Genomic DNA, 27,955 nt, shown 5'->3' on the forward strand with positions numbered 1-27,955 from the left:
ATTTTAGTCTGAATAAGCTCATGCAGATGGTAAGCAGAAGCAACGTGTTTGGAGTTTCTGGTGTTCTCTGACAAGTCAGGTCACACATGAGTGTGTTAACCTTGCCTTTGAAAAGCTCTTGATTTTTATCAGCTTGTTTACCAAACTGTCACAACAAGGCATATAACCACAGAAGACTCATATGCTGATATGAGAAATGTGCGTGTTCTTGGTAGTGGAAGAGAATAGGAGCTTTCTGCTCTATGTTAAATGTGGCAACAAGTTATTTTTTTTCTACAAACCACGGAACGAGCTGTCGAGTGGAGAGACAGGACGAGAGGAAGATGTTCTGTGCGACAAATTGCTCTCCTCTTTCCACCATGTCCAGCCTCCACAGATGCATGGAATGGGATCTGTCAAGTTGCTCAAAGAACCCCATTTGTATTGTATCATTTACGGGCGCCAGTGAGTCCCTTCTTCTCTCCAGTCCAGAAGCTTCCCAGGCCAGCTCCCCACGAGCCAGTGTTGCGGCTGCAAGAGCCGAACGAGTTAAGCTGCGCTCGCTGTTCCAAGTGGGAGTGAAGAGCCATTGCAAAATGTTTTTTCCCCTGTTGGCTCTGCATGTTGTTTTAAAATTAAATTGGTTCTGGTTAGCAAACAAGAACAGGACAGCAAAATTAAATTTTCTGTGGAATGTTGTGAATCCTATGTGAAAAATAAACCCCAAAATATTTTTTCCCTTCTGCACTCTTTGGCTTGCCTTTGTCCCGTCTTTTCCTGCCATGCCTCCCTCTCTGCTCCTTCTGCGGATGTGTCGGTGGGTGGCAAGGCTGGTGTCCTTATGCTGAGGTGCTGTGAAGAGCAGCAGTGGGAGTTAATGGGATGTCATGGCTTGGCCAATGAACTTACCTCTTTTCCCCTTCTACTTATTGTCTCACAACTTCCTTCCTGCTCGTTTTTTCTCGCTGTCCTCCCAGACAATGCTCTGCCTGAGGGACATTGTTGCTTCCTCTCTGGCAGATCAATGCTGTGCAGGTCCGGAGAGTACTTCAGATGTGTAGAAGACACAGTATTCATTTTAGAGGCAGAATTGGACCTATAAAGTATAACTCAGCCCCACACAGATGACTACCGCCAGCCATCTGCAACACTTCAGTCTCGCTGGAGTCCAGCGCAGACTGCATCGAAGGAGCTACACCCACATAGGACTCTGTGATGGACAATACAGATTTTTCCCTGTCTGCTTCCATCTTTCTTATTTATTTATTTGTGTGCAGATGGAAAATCTTTGACACAAATTGGCACTCCTAAGATTCTGTTCCTTTGGAAAGCTTCTGCATCTCTTAAAAGCTTCTCCTTCATTTGGTCAGCCCTGCAGGCATTCGCTGTTCACTTCATAAGTCATTTCTCTAGTCATTGCCTCAGTATTTGTGTCAAGTCTTCTTGGATCTTTATATTTTGGCGTGAGTCTGTTCTGAGGGTTCAGCAGGCTCTCACTGTTTTGTGTGAACTAGGACATCTTGCTTAGATGGCACAGCAGGTTACTCTGAGTTGAGTTTAGACATACTTGTGGTGCCTGTGAAGTGCTGGGGCTATCATTATCTACTGGCTTTTGCTATTGCTTTTAAATGGGAAGTAAGACTCCTGATGCCTTGTATGCTTGGTGCCGTGTGCCACCGATTCCTCGAGGCCAGGCATGTAACCTGGAAGGTGGCATGGTGTGGTTGTCCCCCTCACACTCTTCTCCAGGTGTCTCCTCTTGGCCATTGCCAGAGAAGGGAGGCTCTAACAGTCCTCCAGCATGATGTGGTACAATCACATGGGCTCACCTGGCTGGGGAAGACATAGAGGGTCAGACCACAGGTCAAAGAAAACAGTAAATGTCTCTGGGGAGGCAGTGTGAGTCCGCTGAAACTTTGCTCCCAGGTAGCACATGAGGATGAGCACCTCATCCCTGTGAGCAGTGTTTTCTGGAGCAGGGCTGTGTGTTGGCCCCCATGCCTGGAACAGGGCTAGTGGTGGCAGCCAGGGAGCACTCCTCCCTTACCATCAGACCATTAGAATAAATAAAACAGCTCTGCTTATGCTGGATGAAATCAAGTCTTCTGGATCATGGCCTAAACACGGTCAACAGCTCCTCTGGGCCCTTGAGCTGCCAATAGCTTGCACCTCCTAGTGAGTCTGTCCTTGGGAAGGAGCCATTAGAGGCTAAGGAAACTTTGCAGATCCCCATCCTTTGAGAAGTGGGAAATCATCACTGATAGGACTTGAAGCACCTCTTGTGTCAAGGAATGGAATCCACAGGAAACACAGTAATTAGAACCCAGCACTCAGTGCAGTGTCCCATCCAATGCCTTCCTGGAGCGTGGTTATCAACAGCATTGCCTAAACTCCTCCAGGGCACTGCAGAGGATGGGTTCCCCTCCTGCTCTGTCCTTGTGGTGATTAGAGTGTATTTGACTGAAGAGCCATCAGCAAGCTAATGAGGTTTTCCCAACTCTCTAATAGTTGTGGGCTTATGTTGCATTTGTTGTCTCAGGACAACACTTGTCTGCACTGGGATGCCAGTAAAGTGCACCAGAAAGAAATCATAATCAACTATGGCCTGAAGGACCAGCTTGATAAACCTCTCCCTGTTGCTGCCACCTCTTCTAACAAAAGTGTGACTTTCTTGATTGGATGGCCAAAGGTGTTCTAGAAAGATACAGTCTGTTTCTACACACATGTGCATAAAATATTTAACATTCCTCCCTAAATCACTATAGGTATCTGCTTCTTCATTGCCATCAGTCTTTGTGATCAAAGCTGTTGTGTGCACAGCAGCACACCACCACCAGCTCTGGTCCATGCTGCTGGGAAGAGGTTGGGCTGCTTGAGTTTGCTGCCTTCATCCTGGGCACCCTCTGTCTCCCTCCATTTTCTCTCCAGGAGGTGCTCCTGGTGGCTGACTTGTCCTCCCGGTGTCCAGACTCTCACTCTGTTTGTCCCCTTGGTGCTGACATAGCACAAGAGCATGTGGAAATGTGGGTCTGCAGTTGCAAACGTGGTTTGAGTTTTTATAATTTTATGCTACCATCTCTCTTTAAATGGGAATTCCTTATGCTAAAGGTTCAGACTGAGGGCTTGTAGAGATGACCTGAAATCTGAGTGAGAATATGTTGAGTCATTTCTGAGTGCTGTGAGCATATTTCTCCGTTCTGAAAGTGTAGCGATTGTCAGCTGTACAATAATGCACAACCAGCCACATTTTGCAGGATGACGCTTCCAACATCCACAGCCTCAGCAGTAAATGGAGCAAGGTCATTGCTAATCTGGAAAGTAAATGCTTTTGAATCATTTCCTCCCAGGACAAGACCTAGTCTTTTCTTCCAGCTGCTAACACCTTCCTTCCCACTCAGAGCAAGCCCATAACCTTCCTCAGACACTGAAAATTTCCTGTTCTCCACTGTCAGAAGCTTTCATCCCTCCTTTTGTATCTCCCTTTAATCTTCCCCAGCGTGCCATGGTGTGTTCATCTGCCTTTCACTGGGCTCACCTCTTCTTGCACTTCCCTCTCCTAATGCTGCCCACATGGCTCCCATTTACTGAAGGTGGGAGCCAGTGGCCATATCCCATAAGTAATCTGAGGGGAATCTCAGGTGGAATTATTTAATTAGAGACTGCTAAGCAGTTTGGGAGGGAATTTATTTTAATAAGTTGATTTTAATATTTTCCATGCATTTATTTTTCAGTTGAGATTATGACATATCCAGAAAGATAACCATTTACTTAACCAGTGAGATATTCAGTTAAACCCTGAGAAATTATACTTCTTTAGATCAACCTTTATCCACGAGAATTGTCTCAGAAGGCTGTCTCTGGCTTGAGGGCAGAATCCCTTTCAGAGGTTTAACAGTGGTTATTTGTTTAGCTGAGTAAATTGAAAAACCTGACAAGTATATTGCAAAAACCTCAGATCCCTCTCCCAGAAGGCAAGCCAATGACACCATTAGCTTAATCCAGCACCTCATATACTCGATTTTAATATGACTCTTTAGCTCCAGAATTTGATGTATTTTCAGTTGAAGGATTTGTGTTCCAGTAGTAAGAGGGGAGAAGGAGGGAGGGCAGTGCTGTAGGTCACTCAGCAGTTGGGTACACAGATGTATTAAAAACCACGCAGAGGGTCTCTCTGGAAAAGAGCTGACGTCTGACATCTACATCCATTCAGTGATGGAGTAACTCACAGGGCAGCCTTTTGCTGTTTGTTTAGCTGAGTCCCACATACCACCAGTGAGTCGTGCTCTCCTCTGCCTTTTCTGCCTATGTGACTCTCTTTGGTTTTGACAACCAGCTCTAGGATTGATACCATTAATGGGTGATATTTGGAGCTACTGTCCTGGCAGGCTGTGTGAGCACCCCTCTCCATCGCCACAGCGACCAAGGCTGTGCTAACCAATTCGGAGAAGTTGTGCTGGCAGCAGTGCCTGCAGGGTAATTGTTGCAAAATTTAACATCCACCCCATCCAAGTCGGTATATCTGCAGTGTTGATCTACAGGGCTGGGCTGGCTTTGGATCGTTGTCCAGGAGTATGAAGAGGTATAGAGCTTTGATAGAGTTCACCCGAGCCACTTTGGACACTTACTTCACAAGGAGTCATGCCTGTTCTTCTCTGCTCACCTTGAAAGAATGAAGTAGTTCAGGTGATACCTCCTTTACAGTAAAGTTGGAGGAGATGCATTCCTCTGAAGTGCTGGCAAACAGTGAGGGAAGCTGAGAGAACTGGGGATGCATCTGTGTCCAGAGGAGTAAAGCAATAAATATACTTACAGTATATCAGGAATAAAACAACTTCAGCAAAGTGCAGCATTATTTTAAGAGGGCACGCTGATAGTGGGAAAACTGTGGATGAAAAATGCAGAAAAGGTATTAATTGAATACATATGAATCTTCTGTATTTGACAAAACAATCTGACACTCTGGTAATTGAGAACTTCTGTGGTTTAGGTTTCCTAGGGGGTCTTTCATCTGTTCCATCCCTCTTCAGGTCTGCTGCTGTTTCACATTTCAGATTAATGTAACTAACAGTCATGTCACAGTTAATTGTCTTGATGAAAACTAAAGAAAAGAGCTGTTTCTATGTCAATATGTCGCTTACTCTTTTGCACTGAGTTACCAATTGATACATTCCTCTTTCTTCCTCTTATTTGTATGTATTTGCAGGGTATTTTCCTGCAGTTCTTTCTGCTGCTCTCTCCCCTGGACCCACAGCACAGCTGTTGCCTCTCCATGTCTCACTGGTTGGGAAATGCTCTTAAACTCCCTTCCCCAGAGATCCTCTTGACCTATGCCCTGAATTTGTTCAAATTTGCTTTTTTTGAAATACATTATCTTTAATCCATTTTTCTTGCTCCTTCGCTGCCTTAAATTGCTGAACTTTATGGTTTTGTAACCACTTGCACTCAAATTTACTTCCATTTTTGGACTATTAATCAGCTTTCTGTATCAATATTACCCAAGTAATAAACATCCCCTCTCCTCTTACTTTCACTTCTCCAAAGCAACTTTTCCCCACTCATTACAGCAGCTTGGAGTGTCTGGGACCTGCCCTTCTCTGTGTTTAGCAGATAGCAGTGTAATTAAAATTACCTGTTCCTACCAACTCCAATTACTTTAGCTGCTTTAGTCAGACACTCAAAAATATGTCATCCATGTTCTATTCCTGATTAATGGAGTTCTGTGGGACATCTTCTGTGCTCCTTTTTCTCTTTCTTGGTCCCTGGGGACATGCACAAAGTCTGTTTCTCACCTCTCCTTGAAACCCCGAGCATTCTTCATACAACCCCCCCCCTTCCTATTTCCTTCTGTTTTCTAAACAAGTGACATCACCTCATATCAATATTGACCTCTAATGATGTCTTTCCATGAAGCACATGTGAGGCTAATTGCTGTAGCTGTGTATAAGGGCTTTAAATAAGTCCCGTTTGTTCTCCTGCCACTTATGTGCAGACTGCTCTGGCTGCTCTGGCTCTGTGGCTGCTGCAGAGGAGCAGGAGTCTGAGCAGACCTGTCCTCCCACAGAACATCAATTGGTTCATGAGATCCTAAATGTCCCACATAGCAGTGGTTTGTTGACAGAGCTTGGTAAGATGCCCAGGACAGCAAAGAGCTGCAGAATTGATTGGAAGCTTGGAACAGCTTGCATTACTGTGGATATACTGAAGACCTGCAACAAGTAGTGATTAATGAAAGTATGTTTAGAGGAGGGTTGACCTTAAATTTGAGATATCCACAAGAAATAAAAACCTAGCAGGCAGGGGTATAGCAAGATCCAATCACTAGAAGGCCAAAACAGGTAAGTTTGGACTCAAAATCAGGTGCCCATTTTCACTCCAGATGTTAAATAGCTGCAAAACTTTACGTGGGGGTGCAGCAAATTTTAAGCTGATTGTGGGTACCTGTGCAAAATATCTGATCTATCCTGCTGAGGGACTGGTTTTGACTCCTGCACTCCTCATGTGCATCCCAGGCTGCCTGGTGCTGGACATCAGGCTAACGATGCTGGCCTTTTCCAGCCATTCATCTGTGCCTCCAAAATCAGGTTCAGACTCCACCCTGTGTGCTTTGGTACAAAATTCCTCCAAAGATTAGCTGGAGAGAGATCCTGCCAAACCGGGTCCCTCCAGCTGAGCCATATCTGTGAGCCCAGAGGAGCAGAGAGAGTCAGGGCCAGTTCCTTCAAATATTTTACAGATTAAGACCCAGGTCTATGATCTGTGGGAAGTCAGTGGAGGTCACAGACTGCAGAGGGTCATGGTCCTTGCTGCAGTGTTCACAGTCTGCACCAGTAAGTGCCATCTTCCTCACCCTACTAGCTCGGTTGATCACTGTTGTGTTCAAATGCAGCGACACTCAAGAGTGCAGATGAGCCCTCTGACATTATCTGAGTGCAGCTGGAGGCATCTACTTTAGCCTTGAAAATGCCTCTTTCTTGGCAGTGCTTTGTGTTTATTATAATGCTGTCTGTAATGTGCAAAAGTACATTTCTATTTTAACTTCCTTCTTTATGTGCTAAAGAGTGTGGTTTTAATTAAGGATTTCAGATTGAAACATTTCCGGTTTTATGTGTTGTTTTTTTGGTTGGGTTTTTTTGGTTGGTTTTTGGGGTTTTTTTGGTTTTTTGTTTGTTTGTTTTTTTTAAAGACAGTTTTCAGTTAAAATGTTTCAGAGTTTTGAAAAATACCAGATGCCCAACTCACAAAGTGTGCGAAGAGACCTAGTCACTCCCTCTTCCTCTCAGGGAAGTCAGCTGCTCTGCTGAGTAGGAACAACTAGAGACAGCCGATGGCAAGAACGGGGTCAGCAGGCAGGGGAGGATGTGCTGGAATTGGGACCGGCGGTTTTCAGCAGCGCACAGTGACTGCGGCTCCTTGCACGATAGGAAACTTTGACTCAGACCCATAAAATGAAGCACCTGATTTTTGTGGATTCTGGGTTTGCTTGCCAAGAGCTAGGGATTGTAAGAGGAGATGGCCAGACCCCTGCTTGATAGCAGAGCATCTCTGCTGCAGCACCCGGCACTGAGGGATGTCAAGCATGCCCCTGCCATCCCTGGCCACTGGCTGCAGCCCCTGCCCATGGGGAAGCGAGGCCAACCCAAAAAACTTGTCAAGTAAAAGGGTTGTTTTGCCGCATATCAACTGCCATAAAAGGAAAAATAAAAACAAGCCATATTTTAACTCTCCTGGTAGTAGAAGAGCTTAAAAGCCTATAAAGGCACTCCAAATTTTTGAAAACAGCAGACAACGAAAATTATGTTAAAACCAGGTTTCTCATGATTTTTGTGAGTTTGACTCATGATTTTTGAATGTTGGGGTTTGGCAACACTGAAGTCCTCAGTTTGAATTTGTTCCCGATGTGGTAGTTCAGCCTCCTCGCATGACTGATCAATGTCACTCTGCTCCGAAGCAGCCAGAGACCCGGGGGGCAGGAGGCAGAGGGCCTGGTACAAGGCACTGCTCCTTCTGTGGCTCCAGGGATGCTGTTGGTTGGATCTGGCTTGCATCCCTGTGTGAGGCTCTTCTGAACCAAGCCACGTGTCTGCCACATGGCAAGCAGTTTGGGCAGCAAAAATGGAGTATGGGAGCTGCTGGAGGGGCTGAAGGGAATAGGTGAACTAGATGCACAGCTTACCTGGTTTAAGCTCTTAATAGAGATTAAATGAACATGTTAAAAACATGCTTTGTACCTGTATATCTTTCATTCATTCCAGTTTAGCCATGCAGCATGTGCACAGATTGCTGCTCAGCCTGTGCTGCCCTGGTCACTTTTTGCAGGGAAGTGCTGAAAACATCCATCCTCTTACTGCAGTGTTAGCTCTTAGAGTGCTGTCAAGAAAAAGTATTAATAAAGAAAACCAGTGCCTTGAGACTGGGGCAGCTTGAAAGAATGGCGTGGATGCAGCTTGCCTGAGCAGCAAGTGATGCACAGGGGACATGGGTTCCTGTGACAGTTGTTGTCATCTGCCCTGCAGATGGCAGGAGGAGGTGCGTGTGGGGACAGGCACAGCACCTGTCCCTGTCTTCTTGCTCTGCCTTGTGTTATAACATATGGCTGTACAGCAAGCTATGGCATTATCTTGTATGCACCTGTGGGGGTTTGGGCTGCACAGGGTTTCCCATGCCTGAGAGGTCAGACTCAGGTGCAGGAGGAGGTCCCCCTCTATGTGGCTTCCTGGGCTAGGGAGCAGCACTGTGGAGGGACTGAGTCACCTCTTCTCCATGGCAGCATAGAAATGGCTCATGTTTGCACCTCAAACCAGCTTTAAACTGTATAAATCACCATTCCTCTATCTGTGGGTAATGCTCTGCAGCTGCCATAGGTACCCCTGCCTCAAAGGCTCGATGTGATTCACAGCCCAGTCCTCCCTGTGAGGTGGACAGAGAGGGCACTCAGTCCTCCAGTCAGCCATCCTTGTCCATCTCTAGCTGCCTGCCTATTTGGGAGCTCACTGAGTGCTTGAGGAGCTGACCACTTCTTACCTATTTGGGACTGCTTTTAAATTGTTCCAGAAATTGCTGTTTGTTAATAAATCAGGGTGATCACAGAGAAGTGTTTTAGCTAAATCGTGTAAAAGAAGGAATGAGCTGCAGCGCAGCACTGCCAGCTGTCATTGGATTTAGAAACACACATCATACATTTTGTTGCTTTTCAGACAGCTGCACTTATAGCTGCTCTTATAGCCATATAAAACAGTCATTCTGTCAGCAAACGGTCTGGCAGGAGAGCTGGGTTATGTCTGCAGCCATGTTCCCAAGTCTGGCAGGTTCACTCCCTCCACGTGCATAGGTAAAGCCTGGAGGAAGGCGGCTTTGTGGCATGTGGCACATGTGGCTCTGTGGCATGCCTGTCCCCACCATCATAGCTTTGCATAGGGTAAAGAGCAAAACACTGGGCTGTGCCCACTGGCCATGGAGGAGATGGTGCTGACAGGGCTTGTCTCCAGCACCTCTGGTCATTAGGATTGGGTAGTTGCTGCCCTGAGGGGTGATTTTGTAGGGTTTTACCCCAAGTCTGCTGTTGCTGCTCAAGAGTCTGGCTAGCTGCAGGTCAGATTGACAAACCACAACCTATTATAACAGCACTCACATCGATCAGGCCCTGTCCACTGTGGTCCATCTTATTTGGACTTTAGAGTTAAAGCTGAGAGTCACAAAGACTGGAATTGGGTTTTAAAAATTTCCTCAAGAGCAGGGAGGTAGTGCTATCAAATTTGAAACTTTTCAGAGGATCAAGGTCACTTTCAATAAAGCCTTATCCAGGAAGGATTCCCTATGTAACAGACCAGTTTTAAATCCCTGATCAAAATAATATTTGAATATTTTCTACTCGTGTTATTTGTATTCCTTTATCCAAAGCAGAATGACTCGAGCTAGCTAAACAAGCCACATCAGGAGGCAATTCCATGAGTAAGCTGTGAGAGCGGGAGTGAGTTACTGCTGCACACACTGTTTCACACCAATCCCTGGTGCAAGCGGTGTCAGTGAGACGTAATTGCCAAGCAGGCTGTTGCCGTCTCTCGGTGGGATGAGCTGCCTCCTGCAGAGGCCCCAAGGATGCCCAGAAATGCAGGCATTGTTGACCACTGAGGATGCTGATGAGCTGTACTCACTTTTTCTCTGGAGCAATTTCCATGGCTCCATCCCAGTGATCAGGGGTGGCCAACAAGATGTGGAAGAGCAGGTGGTGCTCACAGTCTTATTTTCCCGTGCTCTGTTCTTCTGCTCTGCTCAAACCTGTAGTCCTCTCCCCGCTCACCTCCATTTCCCTCTGAAACTTTAGAAGATACTGGATTAATCCTGATTCAAAAGGGAAAACACCTTTAGTTATGCAGCAGGAGAAAATAACTTTCTTAGCTGTAACATGATCTTATTTTCTTCCTAGACACAGGACTTGAGCAGAGGGTTTGGAAATTGCCCCTCTGGACATTATCTGAGCTTTATAGCATTTGGAGATTGAACCCAGATCCCACATCTCTTCTGAAGCTCCATGTCAGTTTACACTTGTTCCTAGAAACCATTACTGTCCTGTGAGCTCTTTACCACGCGAGGATTGAAAACAGAGCTATTCTGCTCATTTGAGCCCTCCTTTTTTTGCATGAAGACAGAGCTCAGGGCTCATTCCTTTTTTTCACCATCTGAGGATTAAGCCCAATCCTGACTGTTATTCGACCTCAATACCATTTACACACTGAACCCAATGCCTATGGCTTTTATCTGAGCCCTTAGAGTATTTGGAAGCAGTCCATGCCCCTTGTCTGGTATCAAAAGAATTATATTAATTTGGGATTCATTCCACAAAATGAGGCTGTCAGCCAGACTCCTTAGCAATTGGATATTGAACCCAGACCTCGTGGTTGTCTTCCAAGTTATATGCCAGCTGGGAACTCAGCCCACAATCCATGGCTGCTGGCCAAGCTCCTTATTGGCGAGAGATTGACACCAAGCCCCCAGACTGCTATTTCTGTATGGTGGTGTTAAGGAATAAACCTGCTCACGTGGTCAGCATAATCACCTCTGTGTTGGCAGTGAAATGAAAAATCTAGTTAAAGACTTGAATGAATATTGAGGGTCAATGTTCAGCTGCCTAAAGACCAGGGATGATGACAATTCCTCCGGAAAAAGGCCCCCTCGATACTCCAAAGGGAATAGCCCCAGATCTCCCATCTGTCATCCAGCTGGATATAAAATCCAGGTTCTCATTAACACACAGTGCGCAGCATTTCTTCACTGGCTGGCAGTATTAAAGCCAGTTCCTCCAACTTTCAGGTATTCTTCAGATAGGATTAAACTAGATCCCTTTTCTATAGTACCATTAGGCTCTGCCAAAGCACTTCTTGTCACTCAGAGCAGACCTCCAATGCTGCACCTTGCCTTGGAAAGTGCTTCCCACTCATAGTACATGCCCATCTTTTGCTCCTCCGTAGAGCAATAAGGAAGCCTGGTAGGTAAAGGAGACTAAGGGACAGTTCTGCACACCTCCATCATTTTTGGAGGTTACTGGGAAACTGACCAGGTAGAGGGATCATTTCAGGTGAAACGTGTATCTGAGGCAAGCAAATATTTCCCTCCCACCAGTGATTTTGCCTGGGAATTCTTCAGCATCTTTACATGGTGGGGTTTTACTGCAAAACAAAATGCTCCAGAAGACTGAATTAAAACCAAACAGGTTCCCAGCTGGGATGGTCATAATTAAAATGTGATTTCCAGCAACTGTGTGGGTTTCTTGGTAGCCTTGAAATCTTTAAAATTCTCGTTAAGCAGCAACTTTGATGGAATGGCTTAGCATGCAGCTAGAATAGAAAAAACTTCCCACAATCCAGTGGCTCAAGCTGGATGTTACAGTGCATATGGACAGTGTGGGATGTTACTTTTCCTCTGAACTTGCAGTGGTGGTGAAGGTTATTCTTTGGTGCTCTAACTGTACAGATTTTGGATGGGGGTTTTCTGATTTCCTTGTCTGAAATCCTGTCGTGACTGAGGATGCAATCCATGGGAAGAATTCAAGCCAGTGTTGCTGACCTGTCCTATGGGTCTGGAATTACTCTAATTGCCTGTTGCATATCTTCTGATTCATATTTATTGCTAAGAAAACATTTAGTCCTTGCCACACACATGTGGTTTTATGAGGATTTTCAGTGTAAGAGAGCCGGTGCAAATGGGATTCAGCTGACAGTGGTGGCAATTTGTTTGTAAATGAATTTTCCATGTACCCGCTTGTTCTTCTGTAAGTGGGAGTATCTTTCTTTTTCCATTCATTGCTCTCACCAGCCATCTTACTCATCTGTTCTCCGAACAGCCTGTACCACTCCTTCTGCCCCCTCCCTCTAAAAATCTCTTTGGGATTCTCTTTGCTCTTTGCCAGGTCTTTCCCAATCCCAACCCTCCACTATCTCCTTCAAGAAGCTCGAGGAGGAGGGGATGCTGCAGTGCTGCCACCAGGAGTTATTTGCAGGGAGGCTTCAGGCCTTGCTTGGAATTTATGGAGAACAGAGAGTTGAGCAACACCCATGATTAGTTGAAATTATTCTTTCTAGAACTACATTTCTTTGCTTTGTCAACAGAAGGGTTCATCTGTTGTGCATTTGACTGGTCTCTCAGCTAACCTGAGGATTTGGGGACTGTGTGTTGCTCACTCCATGCTTGGCTCTTATCTCATCCTCCTCAGTGCTTGCATGTGCTGTACATACATGAGATAGATGTGGTGAATGGTGGGAATAGAGGGAGAACGGGCTCTTGTTTCCTGCCCTCCTGGTTGACTTCCCAGAGTTACAAAAGCCCCTGGCACACTGTGCCATGCCCCACCACCCCTCAGCCCACTGACTGATCTCAGCCTCCATCTCAATGGGCATATGAATTTTCTCTCTTCGTGCTAAACCCTGACAAAGCAAAGTTCCTGAAGCAGAATAAAAAATGTAGAAGATTTTAAAACCCAGAGATTCTTGTACTGTCCCTCTTACTAAACAGCAGTCAATACTGTGTTCTTTAAAAAGTCTCTCGTATAATGTTTAATTCAGTAACTACAACTGGAAAGTCTTTCCAATTATTTGAAACTGTCAGAGATCTTTTAATGTGCCTCAGATTTTGTATTGGCATGTCACAGAGTTAAATACCATCCATCTTTCAGAGAACATTAAAATTTAGCCTTGTATAAAAAGAAGAAAAATGGGAAAGAATCCCAAAGGACGTACTTGTCCCTTGAGCCCCACCATCATTTGTGGCTTCACAGACACCTTCTGCATTTTGAAATTGTTTGTCTCTCTTTGCAGAATGCATGAGATCAATACAAGCAGCTAAAAACTTTAATTTCTGTGCAGAGCTTTGGCTGAGTGCAGGGTTTTCTAGCAGATCTTCACTGGTGGCCACCCAGCCATGCATCGTTGGGCTGTACTCACTGTCCAGATGCATTCAAACCTCTGCAAACAAGGATGCAAAAGGTTGAGAAAGCCTAAATATCTTCTGATTTCTTTTTTTGTGCCAGGGTTATGTGGCCTGTGACTACTGGCTGCTGTTTGTCCCAAACCCACTGAGACAGGCATCTGCCCCACTGAGACCCACTATCAAGTGCTGCCACTGGGTGCGAGCGAAAAGAGTTTTCTTGCCTTGATTATCCTCACTCCAACTATGTGAGCATTAGTAAATGGAAGAAGCTGACTCTCAGCATCCTTCTGCTTTTTTTAATTTTTTTTTTTTAATTCCTTCTCCCTGAGCTGAGTGGCACGTGAGTGCTGAGTATGTGCATCTCTGCACTGGGCAGAGGGGGAGAAGGGGCAGGGAGAACATCCCATAAATCTAGTTCTGCTCTATTAAGATTCATTCTAGTATGACAATGGCTTTTTCTATTGAAATACTTTGTGAAAGCCTTGCCTAATGATCTGTTAGCTGGAGAAAGGTTAAATTCCTGTATGATTTTCTTTGTTTGATGAAGAAAAAATAGTGCAATTATCCAAAATTCAAAGTGAGTTTTAGCCAGCTGTTAATAATACTATGATTCTTCATGTTCTCATTACTCAGAAGTAATGTTGCCATCCCTAGTCATGGCAGTAAAATATTTATAGCATTTTCTTATGGCTCTGTTTGTACATATGGAGGACTGGACATCACTCAAAGTCTTCTAAATAAGCTTCTTTTTGTGCTTTAGCCATCCACAGAATCATAGAATCATTTAGGTTGAAAAAGACCTCTAAGATCACTAAGTCCAACCATTATCCTAATACTGCCAACTCCATCACTAAACTGTGCCCCCAAATGCCACATCTGCACCTCTTTTAAATATCTCCAGGAATAGTGACTCGACTTCTTCCCTGAAGAGCCTGCTCCAATCCTTGATAACTCTTTCAGTGAAGAAATTTTTCCTAATATCCAATCTAAACCTCCTCTGGCACAACATGAGGCTCCTTCCTCTTGTCCTAATGCTTGTTGCTTGGGAAAAGAGGCTGACCCCCACCTTGCTACAACCTCCTTTCAGGTAGTTTTAGAGAGTTGATAGGGTCTCTCCAAGCCCCCTTTTCTTCAGGCTGAACACCTCTAGCTCCTTCATCTCCTCCCCATAAGACTTGTGCTCCAGACCCTTCAACAGCTTTGTTGTCCCTCTCTGGACATGCTCCAGCATCTCAATGTCTTTCTTACAGCGTGGGGCCCAAAACTGAACACAGTACTCAAGGTGTAGCCTCATGAGTGCCAAGTACAGGAAGATGACCGCTGCCCTGGTCCTGCTGGCCATGCTATTTCTGATCCAAGCCAGGATGCCATTGGCCTCCTTGGTCACTTGAGCACATTGCTGATATGCACTCTGCATGACAGTATTCTTCTCATCTAAATGCAGCTGTCTGCATTAAAGACATCCAGTTTAAGGCAGTCATCTCAGAGGGGTCAGACATGTGCTTTAAACACGAATGGTTGGGTAACTTGTGCAAACTGATTACCAAGGCTCTTCCAGAGTGACTGGATAGGTTTTCTTCCAAGTTCATACAATCCCAAGGCAGCTGCCAAGAGCAAAGGAGGTAAGTGGATTTGGTACCTGATACTCTTGATAGCAAGAGTGGCTGTATTAACAATCTGGTTTCATGCAAAGATAGGTTTATTAGTGCTTTTCTGCTCTTTGTAGCTTCATTGCAGTCTGTAAGTCGGTCTGTTCTGGGACACCACTGGAAATGTGCAGGAGCAAATTCCAGACATCTGTGTGTTCTTCCTAGCCTGCTCCCCTGATTGCTGAGGTTTCCAGCTTGGAAAGTTGTGGCAGAACATGAAATACACGTGGCATCTCTGTGTCCAGGCGCACGGAAACAAAATAAGTGTCATGGGGAAAATATAATTTCACAGTGGTAGGCCCTGCATTGGGATGAACAGACATCTTGTTTCCTCTTGTGGATGCATGGAAAATCAATTCTCAGTCCCCTGCAGTGGCTCCTAAATATGAACCAAATCCCCTCCTGCAGTACAACTGTTTTGTGCTGTGAAAAGGTTTCATTTCTCTCAGAAGAACTACAGGTAACACCTTTTTTGCTTGCTTCATTTGTCATTTGGTGTCTATCTTATCCTCTTTATAGGAGTCTCATTTCAAGTGCAGCTTTTTGCCTGGGGGTCTGGAGTAAATGAGTATTAAGTAACTGTATCCGTCTCTAATTCACTAAACATCCAGAAAAACAGCTAATGTGCCTAAAACAGTGGGATGAATACATTAGATTAATCTAATTCAGCTACTTTTCACTCAAACAACCCAGTAGCATTTAGAAAAAGGTTGTGAAAAGGATTAGGAATTTCTTTTCCACATTTTCCCTATCTTCTTTCCATAACTTTTCTGCAGTCCATTAAATGTTAGCTATTCAGTTAGCTTATTTCCTTGACCCTCCTTAAAACTTTACTTTTGAAATAAGTTTACTCTTAGAGCTGGTTCTGTATTCACTGAAGCTTTAGTGACCAGTAAAGGCAACAGTACAAATGCAGACATACAGGCTGTAGCAGCTTATGCCAACCAGAATGAGCAGCTCCTGGCTGTCACCATTTCACTTGCACGTCAGATGGGCAGCATGCTGCAGGGAATCTTGGAGCATCCCCCCCCAGCATTAGGGCAATTCCTTGAGCATGCAGTGGCCTCCTCTCCATTCCCTTCAGCTCCCTTGCTCATGGTGGTGCATGCTATAACCTTAGTGCCATGGCAAGTTTGATGTATCCTCTGCTCCTTTATACCCCACTATTTTTTGAAAATGATCTAGAGAAGGCCTCCTAACCCCTTCACTCTAACAGCAAATTACTGAGAGCTGCTCTTGTTGTGTGTGTATTTCTCATTGCAATTCTGTCCAGATCAGGGCTACCTCAGTTTCTGGAGAGAATATCACGTGCAATCCTTTGTGTTCAAAGTCTCAAAACCCATCAAGGTATAAGACATAAATGGCTGCTTTGCTGCCCGCAAGCCCTTCTCTCCTGTCAGTAGATTGCTTCAGTGTGATTTGTTCTTGGCATTTCCCTCTGGCTGTTGATCATCTCCTTATATTTTGTAAGTGCTGACAAGCAACTTGATTATTTGTCCAAGTGTTTTTCTGGGACCTGAAGCCAGTTTGCCTACTCCATAATTCCCCAGTGCCTCCTTCCCCTCTTCTGAAAGCAGAACCCACGGTCTGCCCTCCCTGGCCCCCTGGAACCTCCCTATCCCTGGTGGCTCCTCACAGTTAAGTGGTTGCATCTCCAAGGCTGCTTCAGGAAGCTCGCTGAGTGTCCTGGGATGCAGTTCAACAGGCAGGGATGATTGAAAACACCACTGTTATCTAATTGCTCTCTAACAAAATCTCCTCTCTCTGTCATGTGAGTTTGTGTCCTGCTAATACTGGCATTAGCTTCATCAGGCATTTGATTGCTTTTCAGTTTTTAAGGAAGATTTAAGAAAAAAAAAGCATTAAGTATTGTGTCTCTCCCAGGAGGGCTCTGTGCTAATGTCACACCACCCTAAATAGTGGGTCAGCTCTTTCTTTGGTCTCTCCTGCTGCTGCTGGCTGGTTCTCCACTGCTCATCGAGGCTATAGTACAGGGAGATGCCAGCCTGGGAACTTTGGGGCCAGCAGATAGGATATGAATCCCACAAAGACCCCAGCACCTCAGGAAGGCTGCCCTGGCATCAGGGCACATCCAGGCTGTCACTAGGCAGGGAGGCCCTCTCTCCCCTATGTCAAGAGATGATAAAAAACTCGTCTTTGGGTGCAGGGCAGAGGTTAGCTGGGTGTGTGGTGCATGGAGGCTTTATTTGATCATTGCTGGGTCTTGGTTACTGTACTGGGGCCTGTGGGAGCAGAGAGCAGGCTGTTGTGGCATGTAGGAGAGGTGGCCATGAGCTGGCAGCTCTGGGGTGGTGATTTCCTTCTCTGCTCCCCAGTCACCGCAGGGGTCTGCTCTGGAAAAGATACAAGGCAGAATAAGCACAGAAAAGGCTGAACTTTCCTTGCCAACAGCAGATGAAAAGAGATGTTATAAAGTCACTTGTCTCTGGTAACATGGCCCCAGCTCTGACACAGAGGTGGAGGGCATCCAAGTTTCATGCTGGAAGGAGATGAGCCCACACCTGGAATCCTATCCCAGTTTCAAAGGTCAGGTTTATTTCTGCAGTTACAGATGTCGTGGGGATGGCATTTGACCCTGGCTCATCCTACACAGAAGGCAAGGTATGATGGACAGCAGGATCATTTGAACCTCCCTGGAACTAGCTTTCTTTTGAATTACAAACTGTTTTTTGTTTCTTCCCAGCCAGGTCTCTAGACAAACTCTATAACTTTGCTGACTGCTCTGGCCTTCACCTGATCTTTGCACTGAATGCTTTGCGCCGAAATCCCAACAACTCCTGGAACAGCTCCAATGCCCTCAGCCTCCTGAAGTACAGTGCCAGCAAGAAGTACAACATCTCCTGGGAGCTGGGCAATGGTGAGTGTGGGAACAGGAGAGCCACAGGAATGGAGCTCACTGTAGGAGAAATATATTCAGTTTTGGAAGAGAATATTTGCAGATCCCAGGATAATTTGCCAGTGTAGTTTCAGATGGATTTAAAGGCCCCAGCACCATCTCTAAGACAGACTTGGTGTGAGTTAGCCCTTAGCTGGACATTTCTACTAGTTAGTATTAAGTGTATACAATGTTTCTGCCCTTGCTGCTGGGCTCAGCTGGTCCTGGGGTGGACTTGTATGGTGTCTACAGTGCCATGGGAAGTGGGCAACTCTATGGGACTGGAGCATGACACCAAGGTACAGGTCCTTCTCCCAGCACACAGCAAAAAGGGTGCAGGAGAGCAAGCAGTGGCTCTCATCTGCTCCTTAAAGGTTCCTTCTGCTGCCTGCCTCCTTCTCCGGACCTCAAGCCGTGTGACAGGGTGAGCTGTGTCTCTCTCTCTAGAAGTGCAGATGAAGGAGCAGAGCTGACAAGCCTTGCTTGTCTATTTTTATTTTCCCAGAACCCAATAACTATCGGACACTGATTGGCCGCTCGGTGAATGGCAGCCAGCTAGGAAAGGACTACACTCAGCTGAGAAGCCTGATGCAGCTTATCCGCACTTATTCCAGAGCACACCTCTATGGGCCAAACATTGGGAGGCCCAGAAAGAACGTCATCGCTTTCCTGGAAGGGTAAGTGATATTGTTTTGATGAAAAATAGATCAGAAATCCCTCCTGAGACAGAGCCCTTTTGCAACAAGTAGGCTTGCTCTTTGAATTCCCAATGTCCAATAGCCTCCAGGGTGAGCCACCATAGTAGCAGAGACTTGGGGAGATGGTTGCCTGTACTGCTAAAATTCTGCAGAGGTAGCTGCTGGGATTTTAGGCTGAACTGATTAACACTCTCCCAAGCACTTCCAGTGTTTCCCAATTATAGGCAGACTGAGGTGCCCACCTTGTTGGGATCTGAAGACAGGGCAGGCTGCTGCATGCCTGTGGGCTGCCAGATTAGGAGGTGGGTCCTGGCACCACTTACCAGTGTGGATGTTTTATCTCTGAGTTCTCCTGGACAAATTGCTTTGTCACTATTTAGTGACTTCTTCTCCCTGTGCTTTCTCCATACATGCAGAGGAAGAACCTCTAGCAACTTTCTTCACTGACCAAGCCCTCTTCCTCCTAGGAGAATTGGCAGGTCTCTAGTTTGGGAAGGCCAAAGGTGGAGAAGGAATGGTGACAGTGAGGGACACAGACACCTGGAGGTAACATTGGACAGCTACAGAAATCAGGGAGGTGTGGGAGCCTGCTGGCAGCAGGAGTTGAGACTGTGTGGCTTGAAGACCACGCAGCAGAAGCGAAATTCCCTGCAGGACTGTAAACAGAAACTCCAGTGCAGAAGACTGGGCAGGGGGAGGTGTGGAAGGGACTCTGCTGGGAGCAAAGCTGGGTCTAGCATTCATTAACATCTGCAGGAATGATCTGGCAGAAACAATAAACAGCACACTGATGCAGTCCCCAGCGAGGCGGGGAGGGAGCCAGGGCCAGATTCTCAGCTCTGCTGCAGCAGCACAAAGAGACCATAAAGCTGGTTGAACCAGCTGCGACGCCAGCGTCCCTCCCACCGACAAAAGTGGGGGAACAGCCCCTGCACCCACACTACAGCTGGCGCCGATGCCGCGGGAGTGCAGTGCTTGACGGAGCCCCTGGGTTTGGTACAGGGCATGGAAGCGGCGCAGGGGGAGTTACAAAATGTTGTAGTAGCCTTGATCAGCAGGAAATCTATTAGCGCCGGGAGGAGCGGGCTGAGTAAGACAAACAATGGGGATGAGAGCCAAGAAGCTATTAGAGAAAGGGAAGTCCTACTGCTGCGTTTGCCCTTCATGCACCGCAGCCGGGTCCCAGGGAAGGGAGGTCGGAAGAGCCAAGTCACACGGCCAGGGTGGTCCAGCAGCTCAGTGTTGCTGGGGCTGTGTTTTGACAGACGGCAACCCTGGGAGTGAGGCTGTAGTGTACAGTGTGGTGGAGTGAATGGTAGAAAACCCCATCTCAAATGAAAGGGTAGGTATGTAAGAGGTACAGCCCTGGGGACAGGATGGTGGGGGCTCTCCAGACCCCCGTGCTGGTCTCAAAGAGTTGTGATGAGCATGCCTGCTCTCCAAGCTATGTGCTGTTTCCTCTGCTGCCATCCTGCCTGCCAGGGTGGCTCTGGTCGACAGGTGCTCAAAGTGTTTTCTCTTTCCCATGGAGAAACCTTGTGTCCTGCACTCCAAATCCTGGTGTCTGCAGCTCACGACAAGTGGCACTTGCCTGCATGGCCTTGCAGCCCACAGGGTCCTGTGGGGAAAGAGCTGCTTGTCTTTCCACATAGAGGCCTCATTATCACCAAGCAGGGTGTAAAGAGGAGGAACAAGTCTGATTACACAAAGACAAAGGACTAAACGCTCATTTGCAGTATTTGGAAATGGAGTTGCAAAAGGACAAACCCCAGTGCCTAAGCTCTTTGACAGCATGAGCTGTATTTCCAGTAGCTCCCCAAGGTCTCTTCAGTATCTGGGTTAATGCTACTGAGAGCTCTGTGTTCTGCAGGAGCATCCAGAACTGGTCAATGGAATGTGGCTCAGCATGTGCCTGGTGCTGTCACAGCCAAGACATGCCTCTCACAGTCCTGAATGAGCCCCACATAGTTAGCAAGCAAGAGAGATGAGAAGGATTAGAAAGATGCTCTCAATATCAAATCTTCTGTCTGCCTTGCTAGACCACCATGAGTGGTCTACATAGTGATCACTATGTAGGATGTGATCCTGAGTGAATGAAGTGTGTACAGCTAATAGTCCTGGTGATGCAAAGTCTGCAAAGTTTTTCTCTTCTTTAAAAAAAAAAATGTGATGAACAGCAGAAGTCAGCTAGGTAGGAAGAGATATGCCAAGTAGAAGATTATGACTCGTTAATTAAGTCTGGAGGGAGGAGATGACACCCCAGAGGAGAAGATGGGAAGGGTGGATTAGTATGTCAGGCAAGCATGGTTCTGTTACACAAAGTGAGGAAGTGAGTTTTGGTAGGGGAAGCAATGGAAATGAACTGAAACAGGAGAGCTCAGAGAAGCCCAGGGAGTGATCTTCAACAGTAGAACCTGGCATTAGATGTTCTCCAGGGAAAGCCTCAGGAGTTACCTTAGGTCTTGAAACATTCAGAGAAAAGTCTCGGTGTAAAGTATTAACTAGAATTACATTTTCCTGTTGCATGCTTTGTGTACCAAATATTGCAGTCTATTTTTAACTGTTATCTCAAGCAGCTAAGCTAAACTTATTCTTTATGTTTAATTTTTTTCCTGCAATAATGGCAGTGTCAACATGAGTTGGGCATTTGTATCTGCTAAGCACCAGGCTCTGTTGGTCTCAGTGGTGGAAGATGGGCACCTCCAAGGCTGTTCTGACCCAATCCTAAGGTCTGTCCTCCAGGACAGGGTGGAACTGAACCCCTCCTGAGATGCCACCTTTCTCTGGGGTCTGTTAAACAATGAGTGCAGATTGGACACCTGAGAGTTTACAGTATGTAGAGGTGTGTGCACGCTGTCCCACTGCAGAGGTTGTCCTTAGGCAGGTGACACTGAGTTGTGCTGGGTGACAGCTGAGCACTTCCTGATGATGGAAGCACGATATAGTGAGGGGAGGAGAGATCTGCCTGAAATACAGAAACTTGGGCTTTGCACACCCTTAGGTGCTGAGTTATTGCTCCTGAGTTCTTGCACCACCCTGCACAGAGCAACAGCTCAGAGCAGCCATAGCCATCAGTGTCACTCTGGGCTGGCAAGCCCTGTAGCCTTGACCAGGATTGCTACTGCTGGTGTAAGGACAGGCTCTGCAGTGATGGAGCACTGCTCTGATGGCTGGGGCCTGCTGTTCAGGAGGCTAGGTATGGTGTCTTGTGGATGCACAGGTGCAAGAGGGAATTTCTCCAGACACAACCAAAAGCTGAGTTTGATGAGGTGTTAATTAGACCATTCATGCAGCCTGAGCTGTTGGAGTGCAGACCATGTCAGCTACCTACTGCGTCTGCGGGTACAGGAATCCCAGACTGCTCAGAATTTGCTTGAGGGAAAAGTTATAAGATTCTAAGGAATTAACATAGATTTTAACAATAGATCAGGAATGAGACACAAAGGTTAATGCGTGGCTAAATAACATGGAAGAGAAGAAACGCAAGGGAAAGCTATTAGGAAGGAGAGGTGCTAACACGTGTTAGAGCTCAGAACATTAGGTACAAAATGTAGACTGGCATGTCTGGGCAGATTTAGTTAGGGGCTTTCATTACCTATTGTTATTTGGCTGCTATAGCCCAGTTTTTGCCACTGGACACTCATGAGCAGCAGGGTGTTACCTCCACCACAGCAGGAGCTGCTGTGCCAGCAGGATAAGGGCTGGCAGTCACTTTTGCCCACGCTAGACTGGCTGTTGTTGGTGCTCTGTGCCTGATGCTCTGGCCACTCTGAGACCTGAGACTGCTGAGGTAACCAGAGAAGTGAAAATCTTTCTTGTCTGAAGCTGCAGTCTTTCTCTATTCCCCATCCCACAGGTCTCAAAGCCACCAGATCTGGTGCCTCCTTGGATATCTCTGCCCTCTTTCCAACCTCCTTGCTGTTTTCTTGATACTGCTGTCACCATTGTGTATCCACCCTCTGGTCACAGAGCCACAGCACCTCTGGCCAGGTGGCAGAAGCAGGTGAGGAAGCTCCTAATTTTCAGTCCTCCCCTTGCAAGGCACGAGAGTTTCTCATCCTTCATGATTTTACTGCCTCCTGCTCCTGGTTTGTAGTACTGGTGGAGAGTTACCCACCCATCTGGGTCACTTGATCTCCTTTTGGTGATGATGTCATTCCACAGTGGTCTGAAAGGAGCCCATAAATGTAAGGAATCATGTTTGTCAGTGGTGGTGAATCCATTCCTCCCTGCAAGCTGTGGATATGCCAGGGTTAGAAAGGGGCTTGAAGATGATGTCTTGGTTATCTGTGGGCAGCCCAGGTAGCGGTCAGATTAAAACCTGACCCAGTCCTCAGCCCTGCTCCCTGCACCAGAAATCAACTCCAGGGTTCCTGTGTGGGTACATATGTGGCAGAGAAAATTGTTAGCTTATAGCCCATGAAATGGCACAGGTTGTACACTTGGGTTCCAACAAAACAAAATCAAGGTGCTAAAAATGAGAGACTTTGGTAGTATTTTTATGATGACTGCCCATGCCTTGTGCCTCTGCCATCATGAGGATGAAGAGGGTTCTGTCTGTCTCAGAAGTTCAGGCATTGCTTTTTACCCAAATAGCAGCCAAAGACAGTGTATGGACAGAGCTTGTTTGTTTAAATTCAAGTGAGAAGGAGAAATAAATATCTGCAGTAGGTGGTATCTGGCAGAGGGAAGGACTCTGGGTGAACTTCAGGAATGAATGTAAGCATTTGTCCTGTCCTCTTGCTGACAAGGACTTCTGCCATGTTTGACACAGGGGACTTGTAAGCACTGCATTTTTTAGAATCTGTTTTGGTTGTTTGGCTTTCTTTAGAAAGTACATCCTTGCTGTATTGGTTTAAGGCTCTTTAGTGATGTTGCAGAAGCAAATGTGTCTCAATCAGAGAGCCAGAAGCTTCAAACTTACACAAGCTACCACAAGGCTGGTGGCACAGACTGTAATAGGACACTCAAAAGATCCAGAGCAAGAATTTTGTGTAAAACTTCAAGCCACAAGACAAGGAACTTTAAATTAATGATGCAATGGGAGAAGGAGGTCACTGCAGCATGAACTCAAGCTCTGCTAGCATTGAACTTATAGCTGACTCCATTCATAAATACATTGAAATGAGGTGTGAAGGGTGAGATGAATCATTTTACAGTTGGTCATTTAGCAGGGTCAAGGAATTGAGATACAAGCAAAGGATTTAGCTATTGCTCTTTTAAGAGGAAAGAGTTAATATAGTTGTTGCTGCTGAAACTTAATTTGATGTCTGGAATGCCAAAATCATGGTTGCCTGCATAGGAAGAACAAAATGGGTAAGCAAAGACATAGATGAGATTACAGCACTGTCTAAGTACACACTGTACTTTCATTCTGATTGCCATCTACAGTCTTTGTCATTTCATCTCAGAAAAGATAAATAGAACCAGGAGAGTTACAGGGAAAGGAGCTGAGGATGTGCATATAGGTATGCGATTTCTTCATGTAAGAAGACACTAAATAGGCTATGTCCCTTCAACTCAGAAGAGAGACATCTTGGAGGGAAGTTATCGAGGTCCACGAGCCTGTGAATGGGGTGTTTTGTCCACAGTGCAGAAAGCAGTTTGGAAGGAAGCTTTGGAAAGGAGGAAGCTTGTTACCATGGTGTGCGATGGCATTGTAGAAGTCATTGTCACAGGGTATTGTGGAGGCTAGAGGTAGATTATAAGCTAACAACTCTCTCTTCCACTTAAGTACCCACTTAAGTCCCTGGAGTGCTGAGCTGCCCCCAAGGACATAAAACCCTCTTTGCTAGAAGGCTTGTGTAGCCCTACCATAGATCAGGTTGGTTGAAGAAAGGTGATGCCAAGCAGATGGAGAATACAATATATCATCAGATTCATACCTAGTTCACACCAGACTCTTATTCCTGGAGTGAAATTCTTATCTGAAATATGGCACTTCAGGATAAAGTCTTTGCAGCAGGTGGCATGAGTGGGGTCTAGTACCTGTCTCAACTCCTGTAGGTATTTGACTGTTCCACTGGAACCTGAAGGAGTTGGTAAGTGAAGCCTGTGCCTTAGTGCCCCTCACCAACCAATTCAGACACAACAAGAAGTTATTTCTACCCATCACTGCTGGTTCAAAGAGCAGAGATCTGCCACCCAGCTCTAGGGATCCACAAGGACATCACAGGCAAGCCAATGTTGTTCCTACATTTGAGGCTTGCCAGGGGTAGGGTGTCTGGTTATTTTGTAGTTCTCCGGGGAGCAACAGATGAAATAACTCATACTTGTGACGTCCAGCACTCAGGAGTCAATGAGATGCTAAATCACCTGGGTACCTCTGCAATAACAACTTATCTCCTTGTGCAGCTGCAATTCCTTGTTACAGCATCACCTTTTCTTTTCTTTTTTTTTTTTTTTTGAATTTAAAGGATGACTATCTGCAGTTACCTGCATGGAAAAGAGATTTCCAGATGCAGATGTCTCTTTAATGAGTCAGGAATAGGCCTAGGAAGTTACAGTTGCTGGAAGCTGGAGCTAGACACATTCATATGAGAAATAACACACTTGGAAGCTAATTAACCATGTGAGCAATTTACTTAAGGTTGCAGTAGGTGCTCCATGACTGACAAGCATTGAATCAGGACAGGAGAAGCATTTCAGAGATCTGCCTAAACTCAAGTGAAAGTTGTGGTCCTGGGAGATGTGACTGTGGGAGATGCCCTGGAAGAGGTCAGATTTGGCCCATAGTTTCCCAATATAGAGTTTTGGTATCAATATCATCTTGTAGTGTTGCAGTCCTGCTCCATTCTCTCACAGTTCATGAATGACCTGTGAGCTAAGTCCCACCTTTTGCTAGTATTACTGTTTCTGGGACAGAACTGTGAACTGTTTGAGTGACTGAGCAATATTGAATTATATTTTTCTCAGTTCTAGCTCGACACAGAGCCCCACAAGTAGCAATAGTGGCATGGGATGCTAGCACATGGGCAGCTGCAAGGGTAAGGAGATGGACATATCATAGAATAATGGAATGGTTTGGGTTGAAAGGGAACTTCAAGATCATCCAGTTCCAAATCCCCTGCTATGGGCAGGGACACTTTTCACCAGACCAGGTTACCCAGGGTCCCATCCACCCTGGCCTGTAACACTTCCAGGGATGGAGTATCCGCAGCTTCTCTGGGCAACCCGCTCCAGTGAAGAATTTCTTCCTAATATCTAATCTAAACCTAGCTTCTGTGACTTAGAAGCCATTATCAAGCTCAGTGACTTTCTCTCATCCTCAGTATCACAAACACCCTACTCAAAGCTCCTATTCCTCCACATGCCTCTGATGTGTTCTGCTTTCCCACCTAGAGATGCTGCCCCAGCAGATTCTGAGGACTTTTTTTGAAGACTTTCACATGTATCCAGATTTCTGATATGTGAAAATCCAGCCAGGCAAGACCTGGGGCTGCCACCCATCTGAATTACAGGGCATCGCTACAGCATTTGCCCCTATCTCCTGCACAGCATGGGCTGAGCTTGTCCCACGGATCCTGGGAGGGATTTACTGCACATGCGCTGCAGGGTCAATTGGTGCTCAGAGAGAGAGCCCAATGTGTAGGAAAATGGCAGATTTACTGTGCCAGCCCAGCCCATCTGTGCAGCACATGTGCAGGGATCTGAGCTCTCCCGGAAGCGTCTGGTTCGCGCTGCCTGCTCTGTGCTGCACACATGGAAATTGCACAGTCCAGGAAATCCCAGATAAAAATGTCTTAGCACTGGTCATTTTGACCGTATGGATCTTCACTGGCCTCAAAATCCGTGGATGGAGCAGCACAGGTGCTAGAGGAATAAAGGGATTAGTTCAATCTGTATTCCTAAAACGAGGATATTCAGATACCTGTACTTTACTGCATCTCCACCAGCCCTAGGCTTTCATCTCTTGTTCCTGCAGTACCACTTTTTGGCTGCTGAGCTGCTCTAGGTTCCCTTTGGAGAGTAGAGACCATTACCCAAGTCATCTGGGGTGCTCCAGGAACAACTCCATCTCTAAAGCAGGACTTGAAGATTTACCAGGAAGTTTTGAACTTCATCTTACAAAAATTTCAATAAAAAGAAAAAGAAAGAAAACAGAAAGGAAGAAAAACAGACAAACAAAAAGAAAAAACAGGCAAATTTTGAAATTTGAAATTGAAAACAAAATTTGAGCTAGATATGCATTTTTTAAGGTAAAATTTGAAAATTACAAGAACTAACTGATTTATTTTGCTATTATGGAGGTGGAAGAGGAACACCAAGCAAGTCAGGGCCTTTTCTGTCCTGTTTTTGGTCTGCACTATGATGCATAATTGATGCCGGTGTCCTAGAACAACATTTTCTTGGCAGTTTTTAATAAGAGGCCAGTTAGCTTCCCAGAGACATGGGAGAGGGGACAAATGGATATCCTGCTTCTGCTGCTTCAGGGATGCTGGTGGTTACACTGAGGGTTTGCTTTGCTTTTCTGTCCCTGCTCGAAACCACTGTAGAAGTCTCAATTTGCAGCGGGGCTCTAGGAAATATGGAAATGGCAAGGAAAACAGGAGAGTGTCTTCCTCCAAGCTTGGTCTGCTCATGGTTTTGGACTGTGAGTGAAGATTGCCAAGCTGGTCCTGAAGAGACCATTTAATAAAGTCAAGGATGGTTTATTTTCAGCCAGAATGTAAAGCATTTGAGTTTAGAAAGCAAGTTGGGCTAATCATCAAACCCAATTGCAACATATTGATTTTCAAATCCAATATAAATTGTGTTCATAATTTCAGTTTAGAGTTCATTATTTCACTCTTGTGCATTTCCTATCTTACATTTTAGGCAGCAGTCTCTGTACAGAGCATTTAAAACCTGGGAGTTGGGGTTTTTGACTCTTTTGGCATATTTCTGCAGACTTTGTTTTATACAACAGCAGCCTCTCCAGAGCAATATTTGCAAAATCCCCTTTTTGCCAGGTGCCCAGTGTGAGTTGTGGGAAGCTCACACTTCTCCCTATGGCTGCACTAGGGCTGGTCCAGTTGGTCTCCTTGCCCTGCTCAGCTGCAGAGGAACTGTGCCCAAAGCATCGCCCTGCCACTAATTTTCCGGGCTTGACCCTCAAGAGAGATGTAAAAGCATTTCAGAGAGGCTTTTACATCTTTTACAGAGCCTGAGAACTGAGCTCACAGCACTGCTAGGCAGCAGAATTGGGGATGCATCAGTGCTACAGGAGTTTACATGTTATTGTTTTTCCATTTCTAATTGTATCTCTTCCCTCTCTGGCTGCAGGGATTTATTATTGCTTCCTTTGCCAGCATCCTCTTATGCTCCACAGGGTT

General features: G+C 45.9%; 1 protein-coding gene across 3 annotated transcripts in view; it reads left to right on the plus strand.

The window, feature by feature from the left end:
• HPSE2 (heparanase 2 (inactive)) overlaps positions 1 to 27,955 on the plus strand; it is a 110,623-nt gene that overhangs the window by 55,900 nt on the left and 26,768 nt on the right. For all 3 annotated transcript variants that reach the window (XM_064663030.1, XM_064663031.1, XM_064663032.1), the window contains 2 exons: positions 17,752 to 17,925; positions 18,449 to 18,620. In XM_064663030.1, the coding sequence (XP_064519100.1) occupies positions 17,752 to 17,925; positions 18,449 to 18,620 (346 nt within the window). The remainder of the gene's footprint in view (positions 1 to 17,751; positions 17,926 to 18,448; positions 18,621 to 27,955) is intronic.

Source organism: Pseudopipra pipra, chromosome 8 (genome assembly GCF_036250125.1).
Source record: "Pseudopipra pipra isolate bDixPip1 chromosome 8, bDixPip1.hap1, whole genome shotgun sequence".
In the NCBI taxonomy this organism is placed as follows: Eukaryota; Metazoa; Chordata; class Aves; order Passeriformes; family Pipridae; genus Pseudopipra; species Pseudopipra pipra.